Source organism: Yarrowia lipolytica, chromosome 1D, assembly GCF_001761485.1.
Source record: "Yarrowia lipolytica chromosome 1D, complete sequence".
Classification (NCBI taxonomy): Eukaryota; Fungi; Ascomycota; class Dipodascomycetes; order Dipodascales; genus Yarrowia; species Yarrowia lipolytica.
This window is the reverse complement of record NC_090773.1, coordinates 1698243-1710652: the sequence shown is the minus strand read 5'-3', so window position 1 is coordinate 1710652 and position 12410 is coordinate 1698243. Positions and strand designations below refer to the sequence as shown.

General features: G+C 47.6%; 6 protein-coding genes across 6 annotated transcripts; all 6 read right to left on the bottom strand.

The window, feature by feature from the left end:
- Positions 1 to 239: 239 nt before the first annotated feature.
- YALI1_D17090g (uncharacterized protein) lies at positions 240 to 1607 on the bottom strand (the record flags this gene model as incomplete). Its single annotated transcript, XM_502802.3, has 1 exon — positions 240 to 1607. One exon carries the CDS (start codon positions 1605 to 1607, stop codon positions 240 to 242), a length of 1368 nt encoding a protein of 455 aa, XP_502802.3.
- An 833-nt stretch (positions 1608 to 2440) lies between these two features.
- On the bottom strand, positions 2441 to 5473 carry YALI1_D17051g (uncharacterized protein; the record flags this gene model as incomplete). Its single annotated transcript, XM_502801.3, has 1 exon — positions 2441 to 5473. The coding sequence occupies one exon, from the start codon at positions 5471 to 5473 to the stop codon at positions 2441 to 2443; it is 3033 nt and encodes a 1010-aa protein (XP_502801.3).
- A 1382-nt stretch (positions 5474 to 6855) lies between these two features.
- YALI1_D17030g (40S ribosomal protein eS24) lies at positions 6856 to 7568 on the bottom strand (the record flags this gene model as incomplete). Its single annotated transcript, XM_502800.3, has 2 exons — positions 6856 to 7257; positions 7566 to 7568. 2 exons carry the CDS (start codon positions 7566 to 7568, stop codon positions 6856 to 6858), a joined length of 405 nt encoding a protein of 134 aa, XP_502800.1.
- Positions 7569 to 9057: 1489 nt separating this feature from the next.
- YALI1_D17011g (uncharacterized protein) lies at positions 9058 to 9542 on the bottom strand (the record flags this gene model as incomplete). Its single annotated transcript, XM_068282699.1, has 2 exons — positions 9058 to 9440; positions 9497 to 9542. 2 exons carry the CDS (start codon positions 9540 to 9542, stop codon positions 9058 to 9060), a joined length of 429 nt encoding a protein of 142 aa, XP_068138800.1.
- Positions 9543 to 10175: 633 nt separating this feature from the next.
- On the bottom strand, positions 10176 to 10910 carry YALI1_D16997g (uncharacterized protein; the record flags this gene model as incomplete). Its single annotated transcript, XM_068282698.1, has 1 exon — positions 10176 to 10910. One exon carries the CDS (start codon positions 10908 to 10910, stop codon positions 10176 to 10178), a length of 735 nt encoding a protein of 244 aa, XP_068138799.1.
- A 244-nt stretch (positions 10911 to 11154) lies between these two features.
- YALI1_D16990g (uncharacterized protein) lies at positions 11155 to 11640 on the bottom strand (the record flags this gene model as incomplete). Its single annotated transcript, XM_068282697.1, has 1 exon — positions 11155 to 11640. The coding sequence occupies one exon, from the start codon at positions 11638 to 11640 to the stop codon at positions 11155 to 11157; it is 486 nt and encodes a 161-aa protein (XP_068138798.1).
- Positions 11641 to 12410: the final 770 nt, after the last annotated feature.

Genomic DNA, 12410 nt, shown 5'->3' with positions numbered 1-12410 from the left:
AGAAAATTCAGATGAAATATTAAAATTTAGGAAAAACAAATTTAGAAAAACAAAATAAAATGAGATAGAGATAAAATCGATTAAAATCCCAATTAAATCAAATACATCAAAAGAATTTCAGAAAAATCAAAGGAAATCAGACAAATCAAACAAAACCCAATAAAATCAACAAAAAACAAAACAGGGATGCAGGGACATACAAGTGTATTCTATGAGTATATACAACATACATCACCTGACTAAGCCTCCAAACCCTTTAGAAAATCAATGGTATACCGACAGACATGAATCTGTCCATTTCCAGAGCTCCTGCCCTCATCTCCGGACCACACCCACGACACAAGGCTCAGCATATCGGTATCGTTCTGCAGCTTGGTGACCACGTGATTCTCCAGATCCAACAGAGCTGCAAACCCGCCATGGTTCCAGAAGATGGCATACTTGCCAAATAGATTGTCCAAATCCAGATGGGCCCGGTACCGCAGCGAGTCACATGAAAGAGACGAGATCGAGACCATATAACAGCGCGGCGAGCTCACGTAGTTGGAAGTCATGTGTTCTCCTCCTCTTCCAGCGGACACGTGACCCACCCGGCTCACGACCTCGGCTCCACCTCCCGAGCTGAAATCAACTGCCACCCTCACCAGCTCGCCTCCCAGAACCAGAAACAAGTCGCTGGCACGCACCATGAACGCGCAATTGAGGTCACGTGACGACACTGCAAAGAGCCGGTTTATAACGTTGCCATCAAAATCTAGAAACATCATTTCGGGTTGTTCTGTCTCCGGGTAGCAAACGGTAGCAAACACCGCTCCATTGGTCTGCTGGAGTTGTGCTCTTGGAGGAATGGGGTTGTGTGTTTCTGTCGACGGCAAGAAGAGCACAATGGGACGTGGATCTTCGGATTCTACCTTCAGAAAGTACAACCCTCCAGATTGCACGCCCACGAGAATCGCAAAGAGTGTGGATCCACAGTTTAGTGCGTAAAGGTCATCGAGAAACTCGCCATTTAGTTCAAACTTCCACACAAACTCTGGAGTCTTGTATCTGTAGCCCGAGGGTTCTCTCATGAACCGGGGGAAGCCCCAGTCGAGGTAGTTTCGGGCCTCTTTTTCATTCACGTCTCGTTTATGCATGGAGGATACATCCAACCTGTACTGGCTTGTGTTGATGATATCGTGGACAAACAGAAAGTGACCGTTCTCCACGCTGACACCAAGTTCGTGGATATGAACGGGAGATCGTGCCTTCACCAGAGGCACACCCACAAACGGGGTGTTTTGGTGCATCTTGGGGCGTCGTTTGGGCACCACAAAGCGGTGCGTGGGGGTCAATGTGGAGGTATCAATGTGTTTGACGGGGTCCCCCGAGAACTGAGTGTCCAGAATCCTGTTGAGAATGTCCTTCCATAGTGAGTATTTTGGTTTCTGCTGTCGGTGGATCCATGGAACGAGGTTCTTGCACGTGAGATACAGTGCATCATCATGTTCGAGGGTGGTGTGCACCTGGTCGTACAGAAACGAGCATGTGAGACTGAGAGAGTGAAGATCGAGATATGAGAGGTGCACCAAGATCTGTGGAAGCAATTCTGGAGGTAGAGAGAGCATTGTGGTGTGAGGCGAGAAGTTCGTGTCTAGTCGGTCTACACTCTATGTAACAAGTCAGTCTGTGTTAATAGTGATCCAGCAGCACAGAACCAGAGTTCAGATCAAGTCTTCGCCTCAGTCCCTGTTTCCAGTGACTTCACTTTGTGTATGTCTACGCCAGTGTCCGTGTCTACGTCTGTCACGGTCTCTCCCATTATCGCCACACTCAGGCATCACTCAATGGATCTCTGGTAGATCCTCAGTCTGATCGACTCGCGCTCCGACTTTTTCATCCATCTGTGTTACTCGACACTCACAATCCGCTTTCGGTTTCCAACGTGCTCGTGACTTCCTCAAGCCGCCTGGGTCGATGTTGGTCTGAACTGATAACAAGTTCAGGTGCATGAGATTAACCCTGTCACGAACTTTATCCGTCTGTAAAATAAAATAAAATAAAATAAAATAGTGACGAGCACTTAATGTCGGGGAAAAAAGATTGCAGAAAAGAAAAAATATATATAAAACAAAAAAAAATATTTAATTTTTTTTAAAAATAAAATGAAATAAAATAAATTAGCAACGAGCAGCACTTAATGTCAGAAAAAAGATACAGAATTTGTACGTTGTATCATACCAAAAACACATCCTATGAGTATATCTCTCACTTCGGCTTTTTCTGCTGCTTTTTACGTCTGGTGTACAACTACTGGTAGCAAGAACCATTGCTGATGGACCAAGACAGAACACACCGGAGGACCTCATGGAAGAACTTTCTCCACGAGCACATCCACTACTTTTACAAATCTCTCCAATCACATCATAATAATACATATACATAGAATATCTAGCCTAGCCTAGTACCGATGACCTCCTCGACCTCCTCGATGACCGCCTCGATGGCCACCTCCATATCCTCCTCCGTATCCTCCTCCTCCGTAGCCCTGTCCACCTCCATATCCTCCTCCTCCGTAACCTTGGCCTCCTCCGTAACCTTGGCCTCCTCCGTAACCTTGGCCTCCTCCGTAACCTTGGCCTCCTCCACCTCCATATCCCCCTCCTCCACCTCCATAACCTCCTCGGCTATTATTGAAACCTCCTCCACCATGGTTGAATCCTCCCCGTCCACGGTTATTGAAGCCTCCTCGTCCTCCCCGGTGGTTGTTGAAGCCTCCACGGTTGTTGTATCCTCCGTTGCCTCGATCTCCAGCCAGTTTGGGGTCGTTCAACATCCAGTCCTCCTTGGCAGGCGGAGGCTGGTCTCTGAGAGACAGCTTCTTGAACGCCAGGTAGGAGCCGTTCATGAGAAGCTCCTGCTGCTGACGGTGGTCCGTGTTAGAAAACAGCCGGGAGTCCTGCTGGCCACCTCGTCGCTGCCGCTCTCGGTTTCGAATCGCCTCTCGCTCCTCGTCGCTGAGAGTGTACTTGGGGGGAATGTAGCCCTGCAGCAACATGGACTTGTTTTCGTATTCGAGCTTGGGGATCTTGTACTCCAGCGTCATGGCCATGTTTTTGTCCGCCTCAAAGCTGGGCATGGTTTGGTCCGTGCTCACATTGAGAGGGAAGGTGAGATGGGGTTTGGAAGAAGTTCGATCCGCTTCATTCTGACGCTCCACGGTACCAGCCAGACCGCTGGTCTCGTGTGAGTTCAAAACAAGAGGCTTCTTGGACACAATGACACCCTTCTCCATCAGTCCGCGCTTCTCCAGGGTCTTGGCGTACTTGCCGAGCCGGTGGAAAATGACAATTTCTTCTCGCAGCGTGTTTCTGTCTTTTTCTTCAGGTGTCAACTCGGTGTATTTGGCCTGAACGTGCTCTAAAAGATGATCAGCGTTGATGAAGGGCAGCAGAACAACCGCCTTCCACTCCTGCTTCTTTCCATTAAGATCCAGCTGGAAGTTTTCCGGATAATAATCGATAATCGGCGAGTTCTCCTCGGACATGAGAGGTCGGAAGACAGCCGGCAAGTTGTGGCCCGACGCAGCAGGCAAAACACTCATGAGCTGCTCATAAGGTCGGAAAGGAGCAGACTCTCCGAACTCCACCTTCATGTTTGAAATCTGGTCGAAATCGCCCGCCAGAGGAGCATAGTGGTAAGGGTAAAACCACGACCACGACTGGCAGCCATGATAGTAGTACATGAGCACCCAGCACACGCCCTTCATATACTCTTCGGCCACCTGACGCCGCAGGTTGTCAACCTCGTCCTCCTTGGCGTGGAACTTGTTCATGTAGTACCGTTCTGTGTATCCAGACTTGTGGAACTGCACATGATCGGCATAGCCTGTGGTTTCGTGCACCGTCACGTTGGGGTTTGAGAGGTCTGCGTCGTTGGCGATGGAGGGGTTCGCAGTTGGAGGAGTTGCCTCTGACGAGTTGGATTCGGCCTCTTTCGGTTCCTCTTCAATCTTGGCTCGCTTGGCAGGTTCCTCAGCTCCGGTATCAGATCCTCGTTTCAGCATAAATCGCAGCTTATCGGCCGCGTCCTGATTAGCCAGGTTGGCCAGGGTAATGTCGTTTCTCTGGCCCACCAACTCTCGGTTAGTGAGCTGAACGTCGCCCACAGACTCACCCTTGGTGTCGTACAGAGGCATGGACTCGAGAGCCGCCTGCTCGCCCTGCTGTCTCAGTTTCTTGGAGTCTCTGTGGGCCTGCTGTTTGGCGGCCTTGTTGGCCTGAGACTTTTCATACTCCACTCGGTCCTGTTCCTGGTGCACCAGAATGCGCTGCTCCTGGGTGGCGAAGTTCTTGAGCAAGTCTTGGGCCTGAGCAAGATTCACATGGCCGTCGCAGGTGATGTAGTCCTTCCACCGGGTCATTCCGTTCTTCCACTGGTTGACCAGCACGTTGATGGAGCCGTCGCGCACGTCGCAGGCCGGCAAATGTGGCAGGAAATCGTTGCCGACAAAGAAACACAGGAAAACCCAGTCGTCAATCGCCCGCTCTAGATCAAACGGAATCTTAGTCTGTGGGTGGGTGAATCGCAGGTCTTCTCGCAGGTATTCTCGCAGAATGTCAATGTTGAGCCAGATGAAAGGCTTTTTCTGGTGGCCGGCGGTTTTGTTCTGGCGAAACACGTCTTCTCGAAGCAGCTTGAACTTGGGCTCATGGGTAGCCAGACCCAGGAAAATCAGATCGGCATCCAGACCGTAAATGCAGTGCGAAGTGTTGGCATTGTAGGTAGGGTCGCCGCGTTGTGACCGGATGAACTCCATGATCTTGTGCTCTCCCTCTCCGGGCACGGTGGCGTCCGAAATGACCACCTTGAGATCTCTCCATCCCGGCTCGGTGTTGAGCTTGTAGCCGACCCAGTAGCGCAGAGCAGCAGCCAGCTTCTCCATGAACGGGGTACCGGGGGTGATGGCGTTGGAGTCCCATTTACCAGGCTTATTCACCAGTCCCTGCTTGAACTCGTCCAGAATCGTCTCCAGACTTTTGCCCTTTTCGCCCGACGACTGGAGCTCAATCGTCTTGGCCTTGAGCTCGGACTCCAGCGTGCTCTCGGCCTCGATGGCCGCGTCCTTGGCAGATCTAAACCGTCGGGCTCGCTGCTGGTTCATCTTGGCTCGAGGAGCAACTCCATCGATCGCCATCATCAGCACCTTGCGGGGCCGACACACGTTCAGAACCCGCTCCGTGTACTTGAAAACGGCCAGAAGCATCTCATCTTCGCTCGGAGGAGCCTCCTCACCCTCGGGATGCGTGCAAGGATGCACAATACCGTTCATATCTAGATAGAGATTGTCCAGCTCGCCATTGGGGTTGGGGGCGGAGTAGTCCGAGCCTGGGATCTCCTCACCGTCCACTATCGTCGTCTCGTCCTCAATCACATCGCTCACAATCTTGGGACACTTCTGAGACAGGTGTCGATACAGTCCGGGAACACCCATGGTGGCAGATTGGTGTGGATGTAGTGGTCGCGAGATGTACAGGTGCTGGTACAGGTAGGTGCAAATATGTTGCACTAGTTGGCAGATGCGAGGCAGCTTTTCGTATTAGAGTTTTTCCAGATATGGGCGGGAGACATTGATACCACAAGAATCAGCGGAGCCGTAGCAATAGATCCATATCTTTTGATCCGCAATTAGCCCAATATTTACAGTGCTGGAAGGATTGCAAAATTTCTCAGATCGGCCATAGTGAAACTTTATGTTCTGGTGGTGAAACTTGGAGTGAAAGTTGGTGGAAACAGTTGGTGGGGAGTTGATAGTGGAGTTGATAGTGGATTTTTTCGACTTTTAAATATATCACTGGAAAGAGGAGATTCGGTGGATTCCATTGGTGCAACCCGATTATAAATAGCCGCAATAACATGTTACAGTCTGTACCTGGTGCTCTGGAGACATCCGTGAATCGACTGCAACTCTGTTGAAAAAATACGACAATAGACAACACGACAAATACAACAGATATCGGAGAAATAAGTAGATGAATCGAATCACGTCGTCCCACAGATTCTCACCAATGGCTTTTTATTGCTGTAGGGTGTCTACATTGCCCAATATCAGACTGCGGTTTTGGGTAACTTTGTGATGCACTTTGCAGGCCGTTGAGCAGTGGTAGGAGGTGTATAAGGTCATTGGCTTGTACGGGGTCGTCTGTAGATATTGTACTCAGGGTTATGAGCTCGATTTTGTCCTGCTTCCGCTGATTTATATCTCTATGATACACTGTCTGAACTAATGTCTACAGTCGAACTATTGACGCTCATGATGGATGTCCTGTACATAATCATGATGCACCCGGTTCATTTGAAATCAGAAGCATTTGATTACAGAGTGGCCGTTTGGTCAAGGGTATAACGTTGACTTCAGTATCTACAGCTGCGACTCCAGTATCTACAGCTCTGACTAGCGTTCATTGCTCTAGAGTTGCCATTCTGAACTACTCTGAAGACTGCTCTCACTGCGTCTCAACTCCGACCTACAGTACATACTGGCTCTAGATATTAACCATCTCGTCATACTAATGATCTACAACCGTAACATGTTCTTCAGTATGATTTCAGCTAGGTATCTGCTGACTAGGAGCGAAGGCGCTGTTCGCAGGTCTAATGGTTCATGATATGCTACGAGTACCAGTTTGCGCTCGTATCTCACATACTACAAGTCACTGCCCCCGAGATATTCGAGCTACGCTCTCGTCTCCCGCCTAATTCTACAAGTAGTGCCAAATGAGATACTCGAACTACAGTACGCTCTCGTATCTCACTCATACCGGCTCATGCTGTGCATATAATAACATTTTTTAGTAGGCGTACATACCAACCTGCTTACTCGGCCTTCTTCTTCTTCTTGGCGGCGAGCTTGACACCGGTTCCTCGGACCTTCTTGTCTCTGTTCTTTCGCTGCTTTCGCTGCTGTCGAGAAGCCTTCTCGACCTTGGTGGCAAGGCCGTATCGGACCTGTCGGTAGGCGGGCTCAAACTTGAGCAGAGCCTCGGGAGAGTCGTAGATGAGACCGAAACCGGTAGTCTTTCCTCCACCAAACTGGGTTCGGAGGCCAAAGACGGAGACGGCGTCCTTCTCGGAGTTGTAGGCACCGGCCAGCTTCTCTCGGAGCTCGTCCTTGGACACGTTGGCGGAAGAGGGGTGCAGAATGTCAACGACAAACTGTCGTCGGCCGAGGAGGGGGTTTCGGATGAACTTTCTGGTTCGGATTGTGACGGAGTCGGCCTGGGTTAGCAACGATTATACAGGGCCTATCTCGAGTAGGGTTGGATGGTTCTTTTGCAGCGTCCAGAGGAATCTCGCGGAAACGCTTGGTCTCAACAAACTGGTCAGATTGAAGAGAGCACCAAGCCGCCCTGCTTTTAAACCCGATTCCCCCATCCCAACATGATGCTCAAATGTGGGTCAAATGTCGTCGTCCCGTTTCCCCACAAGCAATGTCGTCCACACAACAGCAACATGGTCCACACAACATCAACGTGGTCCACACAACACTGCCACTCTCACTCCCTTGATTGTCGAATCTCACTCACCATTTTGTATAGTCTCTTCACTTGTCGAAAGATGTATCAAAAAAGAGTGTTAAAATTTCATTGACATTCAAACTCCCAACCAGCCAGAGTGGTGTGACTGCTTTCCTGATCGGGACGCATTATAGAGTTAGTCATGTGACATAAATAAACCTTGACAGGCGTGCCTTCTAAAATAAAGTCACGTGATTCCTGGAGCCGGGGTGGAGATGCTCGCTAAAATTATTGGGGATTTATTTGATGCTCCTAAGATAGAATGGGCTGTTTCTAACGTGCAATATTTGATTTAAATTTACAAAATCTCCGGGGATATTAATTTAGTTTCTTATTAATTTTTTAATTTTTTAGAAAGTTTTTACGAATTTTTGGTGATCAACCCACTCTCTATGGCGATAGGCGGGATTGCTGGTGTGCGTATCACATGACTAGCTTTTAAATAGTGAATAAATCAACTTTTGTTGGCTACGTACAAATACTTGTTGTCTTACTGAATAATCATGTAAGCAACGGATGGAGATTTGTCGATATTTCAGTAAAGATGAGACAAAATTATAGGAAATTAATGTTCAGTTTGTGCAACGATTCGATTTCAGAAGAGTGCGTTTCCATCGGGGAAATATTCCTTCCTTTGAGGCGGTTTTGACAAGGGTTATAGCACGAGTATGAGTGTACTTCTGTATACTGGTATTTGTACTCGCACCAAAGAGACGATGGTTCTATGAAAAATACTTGCACTTTGAAAGCTGAACAGCTGTTGTTTTGGTAGCGGTTCATTGTTGTATCTCTAACACAGTACAAGTATGGTGACGCTCTGTTCCACTGGGCACGTGACATGGACTTGACACGTGACTAGAATTGCCCAAGCATAGATCATTCACTATCGTATACATTGTGGTATATGAGTTTCATATTTTAAATAGTCCTACTTTTGAGCGTCCTATGTACTTTTGAGGGTCCGCTTGGACAGTCCAAAAAGACTACTGTAGACGTCTGGACCAAGGAGCGATGTTTGAGTAAATGTGGTTAGCTAAGTAAACGAAACGAGACGAATGCCAGCAATCCACTCCAAATCAATTGATGTATCACAACTGTCTCTTCAAGCTGTATAGGGGTACAGTATGTACTTTTCAAGGTACAGCATGTGTTGTATATACTCCAGAGGAGGTACTTTACGGTAGTGCTAAGACCTCTTTTTCTGAAGATGGAGCATCGGAGACTTCGGAACATGTAAAAGCCAGCCGTGGAGCTTCAATATCGCAACTGTCGGGTTCCCAATCTGGTGTTGCTGGTGGACAGTCACCTTCATTGCCAGCACCTATACAACTGCAAGTACTTGTACATAAGAACTTGTAGATTGATAACTGATGTTATGATCAAACTGTTCGTTTGGGTCTTAGCAATGTTCATTATACTTGTAGTTACAAGTACACACACTTGTGAGATGTATTTTGGATGGGTATAGCAACATATAACTGCTTGTACAAGTACTCGTATTCTAAAGAAGTTCCACGGACCTTCTATAATCGCGTTTGTACTCACATGTACTTGGACTTTTATGATACCCATACTGTAGATACTTGTACAAGTACAGTACAGTACTGGAAGTAGAGATTCTTTGAAGGCCAGACGTAATGAAATACTGGACAATCACGTAACTACTTGAGTTGGGTAGTAAAGATGCTGTAACCAGAGCCGTAATGGTAATCGTACGAGCCACCGTTGTTGGACTGACTGCCTTGAGTACCAGACTCGTGGTTCTTCTTGGCCGACCTTCAAAAGGTTGACGGGGAAAGGTTCTCTGAAGCACGTCTGCGAGCTTCCAGGTTGCACGCCAGGGCGTACACGTCACGCAGCAGGCATCGGTTATCGGCAGACAGGCTGGATTGGAAGGAGTACAGAACGATCTGGTAATACACCGAAAGACCAGCGATAACACAGAAGTCTGTTTCTTGGAAGCGGTCGGTGCATTGCGGTGGTCATGGACTCATGGATTCATGGACCCATCTTGCTTCTGAACAAAGTCATGACTGTATCACTCTCTAGAATAGTATATCCAGCCAGCTCGAGCAGAGTCACAACGACCAGTGTGCTCTAGATTGCCATTTGCACCTGAAGCATGTTTGAGAGAAGAGACAACGGTTCAAGTCAGTTGACAGCAGGGACTTCTCCCCAAGGCCATAGAACCACCAGAAGTGGGGTTGGATGTTGAAGAAACGTTGTAAGCTCCATACATGAGACTGAATGAGTAGGAGCACCTATTGTGATTCCTGCGAACTGGAGCCCCGATTGAGATATCTGAACCACCACTGCAGACTAACAAAGCAATTGATACTCCGTACTGTGCTCCCGTACCGTAATTCAAAAGCGGAAAACCCAGCATTGAATCAGCAAGTCAATGGTGATTGAAAACATCATCTGATATCACGAGGTCCCTATGGCTCATGACAAGAGGTGGCCGAGCACTTGTAGAAATGAGACTTTAGAACAATGAAAAGATATCAGATTGTAAGTGCTCAGGCAGTACCCTCAGTTTATAGCTCCGGAAAACTTTCGTAGAACGCTTCTCACTCGCCTCATCGACCGCTCTTCCCATTGCCATCATCGACAGCCCCCTCACCCCTTGTAAGCCCCCCACGTCAATTCAACATCGCCATTGTCCCTCCTCCATCGCTCATAACTCCTCCGATTGAACCTCCTCCAATTGCTGTCCGGGCCATAGTACCAGCCGTCGTTTTCATGGGCAGGCTTGAAAGCAATGATGGTGGCAAAAAACATGACCAGCGAACACAAAACCACATACATGCACAACTTGGACACGGCAGGAGACCGCCAGATGAACTTGTGTGTGTAGATACACAGACACAAAGACATAAGCCCCCATAGAGAGATGAGTAGAGGGATTAACACGTCCATAGGTATATCATCGTTGGCATTGTCGTATTGGGAGTCGAATTGTTCGTCGTATAGGTTGTCGTATCGATCGTAACCATCGTATACATCATTGCCGCTCAACAGGTCATCTTTCGCAGTACTTGTACCACCTCCATCGCTGACTCCCATGATGATGATCCAAATGCATCCCACCCCACCATACTTTGCATATGTATCACTGGGGTTAGGGTAGAAGCAGGTAGTGTCGGGGTTTCGGGTTGGTTTTGTGGTTGTTTCGGAGGTGGTTTCCGGCTGTTTCTGGTGTATAGTTATTTTTTGAGATTTTCTGGGATTTGTGGGAGTCTTGGAGTTCTGTATGATGATTTCTGTGTATTTTGTGCTGCTTCTAATTACAGTGTATGTTTGAGAGCGGTTCAATAAAAAACAAAATACCCAATAAATCAATAAAAACCACATAAATACAATATTAGTATGAGAAAATTCGGCAAAAACTAACGGATATTCTCCAAACTCCTTACGGTCACGTTATCTCAAAAATGGTCGTTTCGGAAACATCCCTCCATATATGTCTCGATAATTGGTGCTAGTGGAACCATAATTGAGGTATTAGTTAAGGGAAAGTTTTGCGAGACATACTGGGGGTTTTGGTGAGTTTTTGGGGGCGGTGTTTGGTGTCGGACGCGTCGACATGAGCTCAGTATCAGTATGGACGTGTCTGATTGGTTGAATTGTAAGAATGTGCGGAGTAGTGTGCAAAATCGATGAAGACCATAAAACATTGAAGAAAAAACTGACAAATAAAATTAAATAAATGAACATAAAATAAATGAAAATAGATTAAAAAAAAAAAAAAAAAAAAAAAAAAAAAAAAAAAAAAAAAAAAAAAAAAAAAAAACACAACAACCCACAAACGCCACAAACGCCACAAACGCCCACAAAACCACCCAAAACCGGCCACGAAACCACTTGCAAAAAACGAAGCAAATATCCACCCTACACTTGTATCTCTTGTCCGTTGCCAAGACCAATAGGGCGGAAGATTAGTGTTTAGGATGGGGCTGAGAATGTCAATGATAAGCGATGGGGACTGAAAAACGCGTGTGGAAAGACGGGGAAAAATAGGAAAAAATGGAGAAAATTGAGGAAAATAACGAGCAGAATGTATCCATCTTTTCGGTATTTTCATTTTCCTTCTCAGACCATTACTCGTCGCTTCATTCCGATGCGATTGTGGCACATGTCTTGTTTAAGACAAGGTGATGCGGTGCATAAGTGGGGCCCTGATGGTCCCCCGTTGGAGTCTTGGGGGCAACCAAGGGCGATTGTTGGAGCCGTCAACGGTGCTTGATGACCAGGACCAGCAACACCGGCTTTTTTAGTCGCCGAAAAGCCGAAAAACCCGGCCCACTTTGCTCCGCTCAGCCATCGTGCCATGCACTCATTCTTACATGCGGCATCACTGTCTCACGTATAATTGCAGAGTTTGATTAAGCTGTTATCTGGTGGAGTATGATGCTGGAGCGGATAGCTAGCGGTATCTATAGACGGAGAGTGATACAAGTCGTGCGGCTACTCAAAGTCGGCATTTGGACGACTTATATCCCAGACGGGAAGGCGTCACGTGATACCACTGCTTGGTGTTTCGTCTCCTCTTGTGACGCAATACGACTTGCACGCACGATACCCAACTGTCATCTTACCATACATACTGTACATCACCACCACTAGCACGACACTAAGAGCATTAGCAGGACGATAGCGGGCTTTTTTTGGGTGGAGAAAAAATAGCAAAAAAAAAAAGCGGCGCGTGCGACGACAGCAACGATATCTGTCGTCTTTGTTTTGGGCCGTTTTGTGTGTGCTTTGTTGCCACCGGTGCCGGTTCACCACCTCCGCAAAGGTTACCCGGCTGAGACATTTGGAGCACAGGTTGGTGCGTCACGCAAGCTGGTCTAA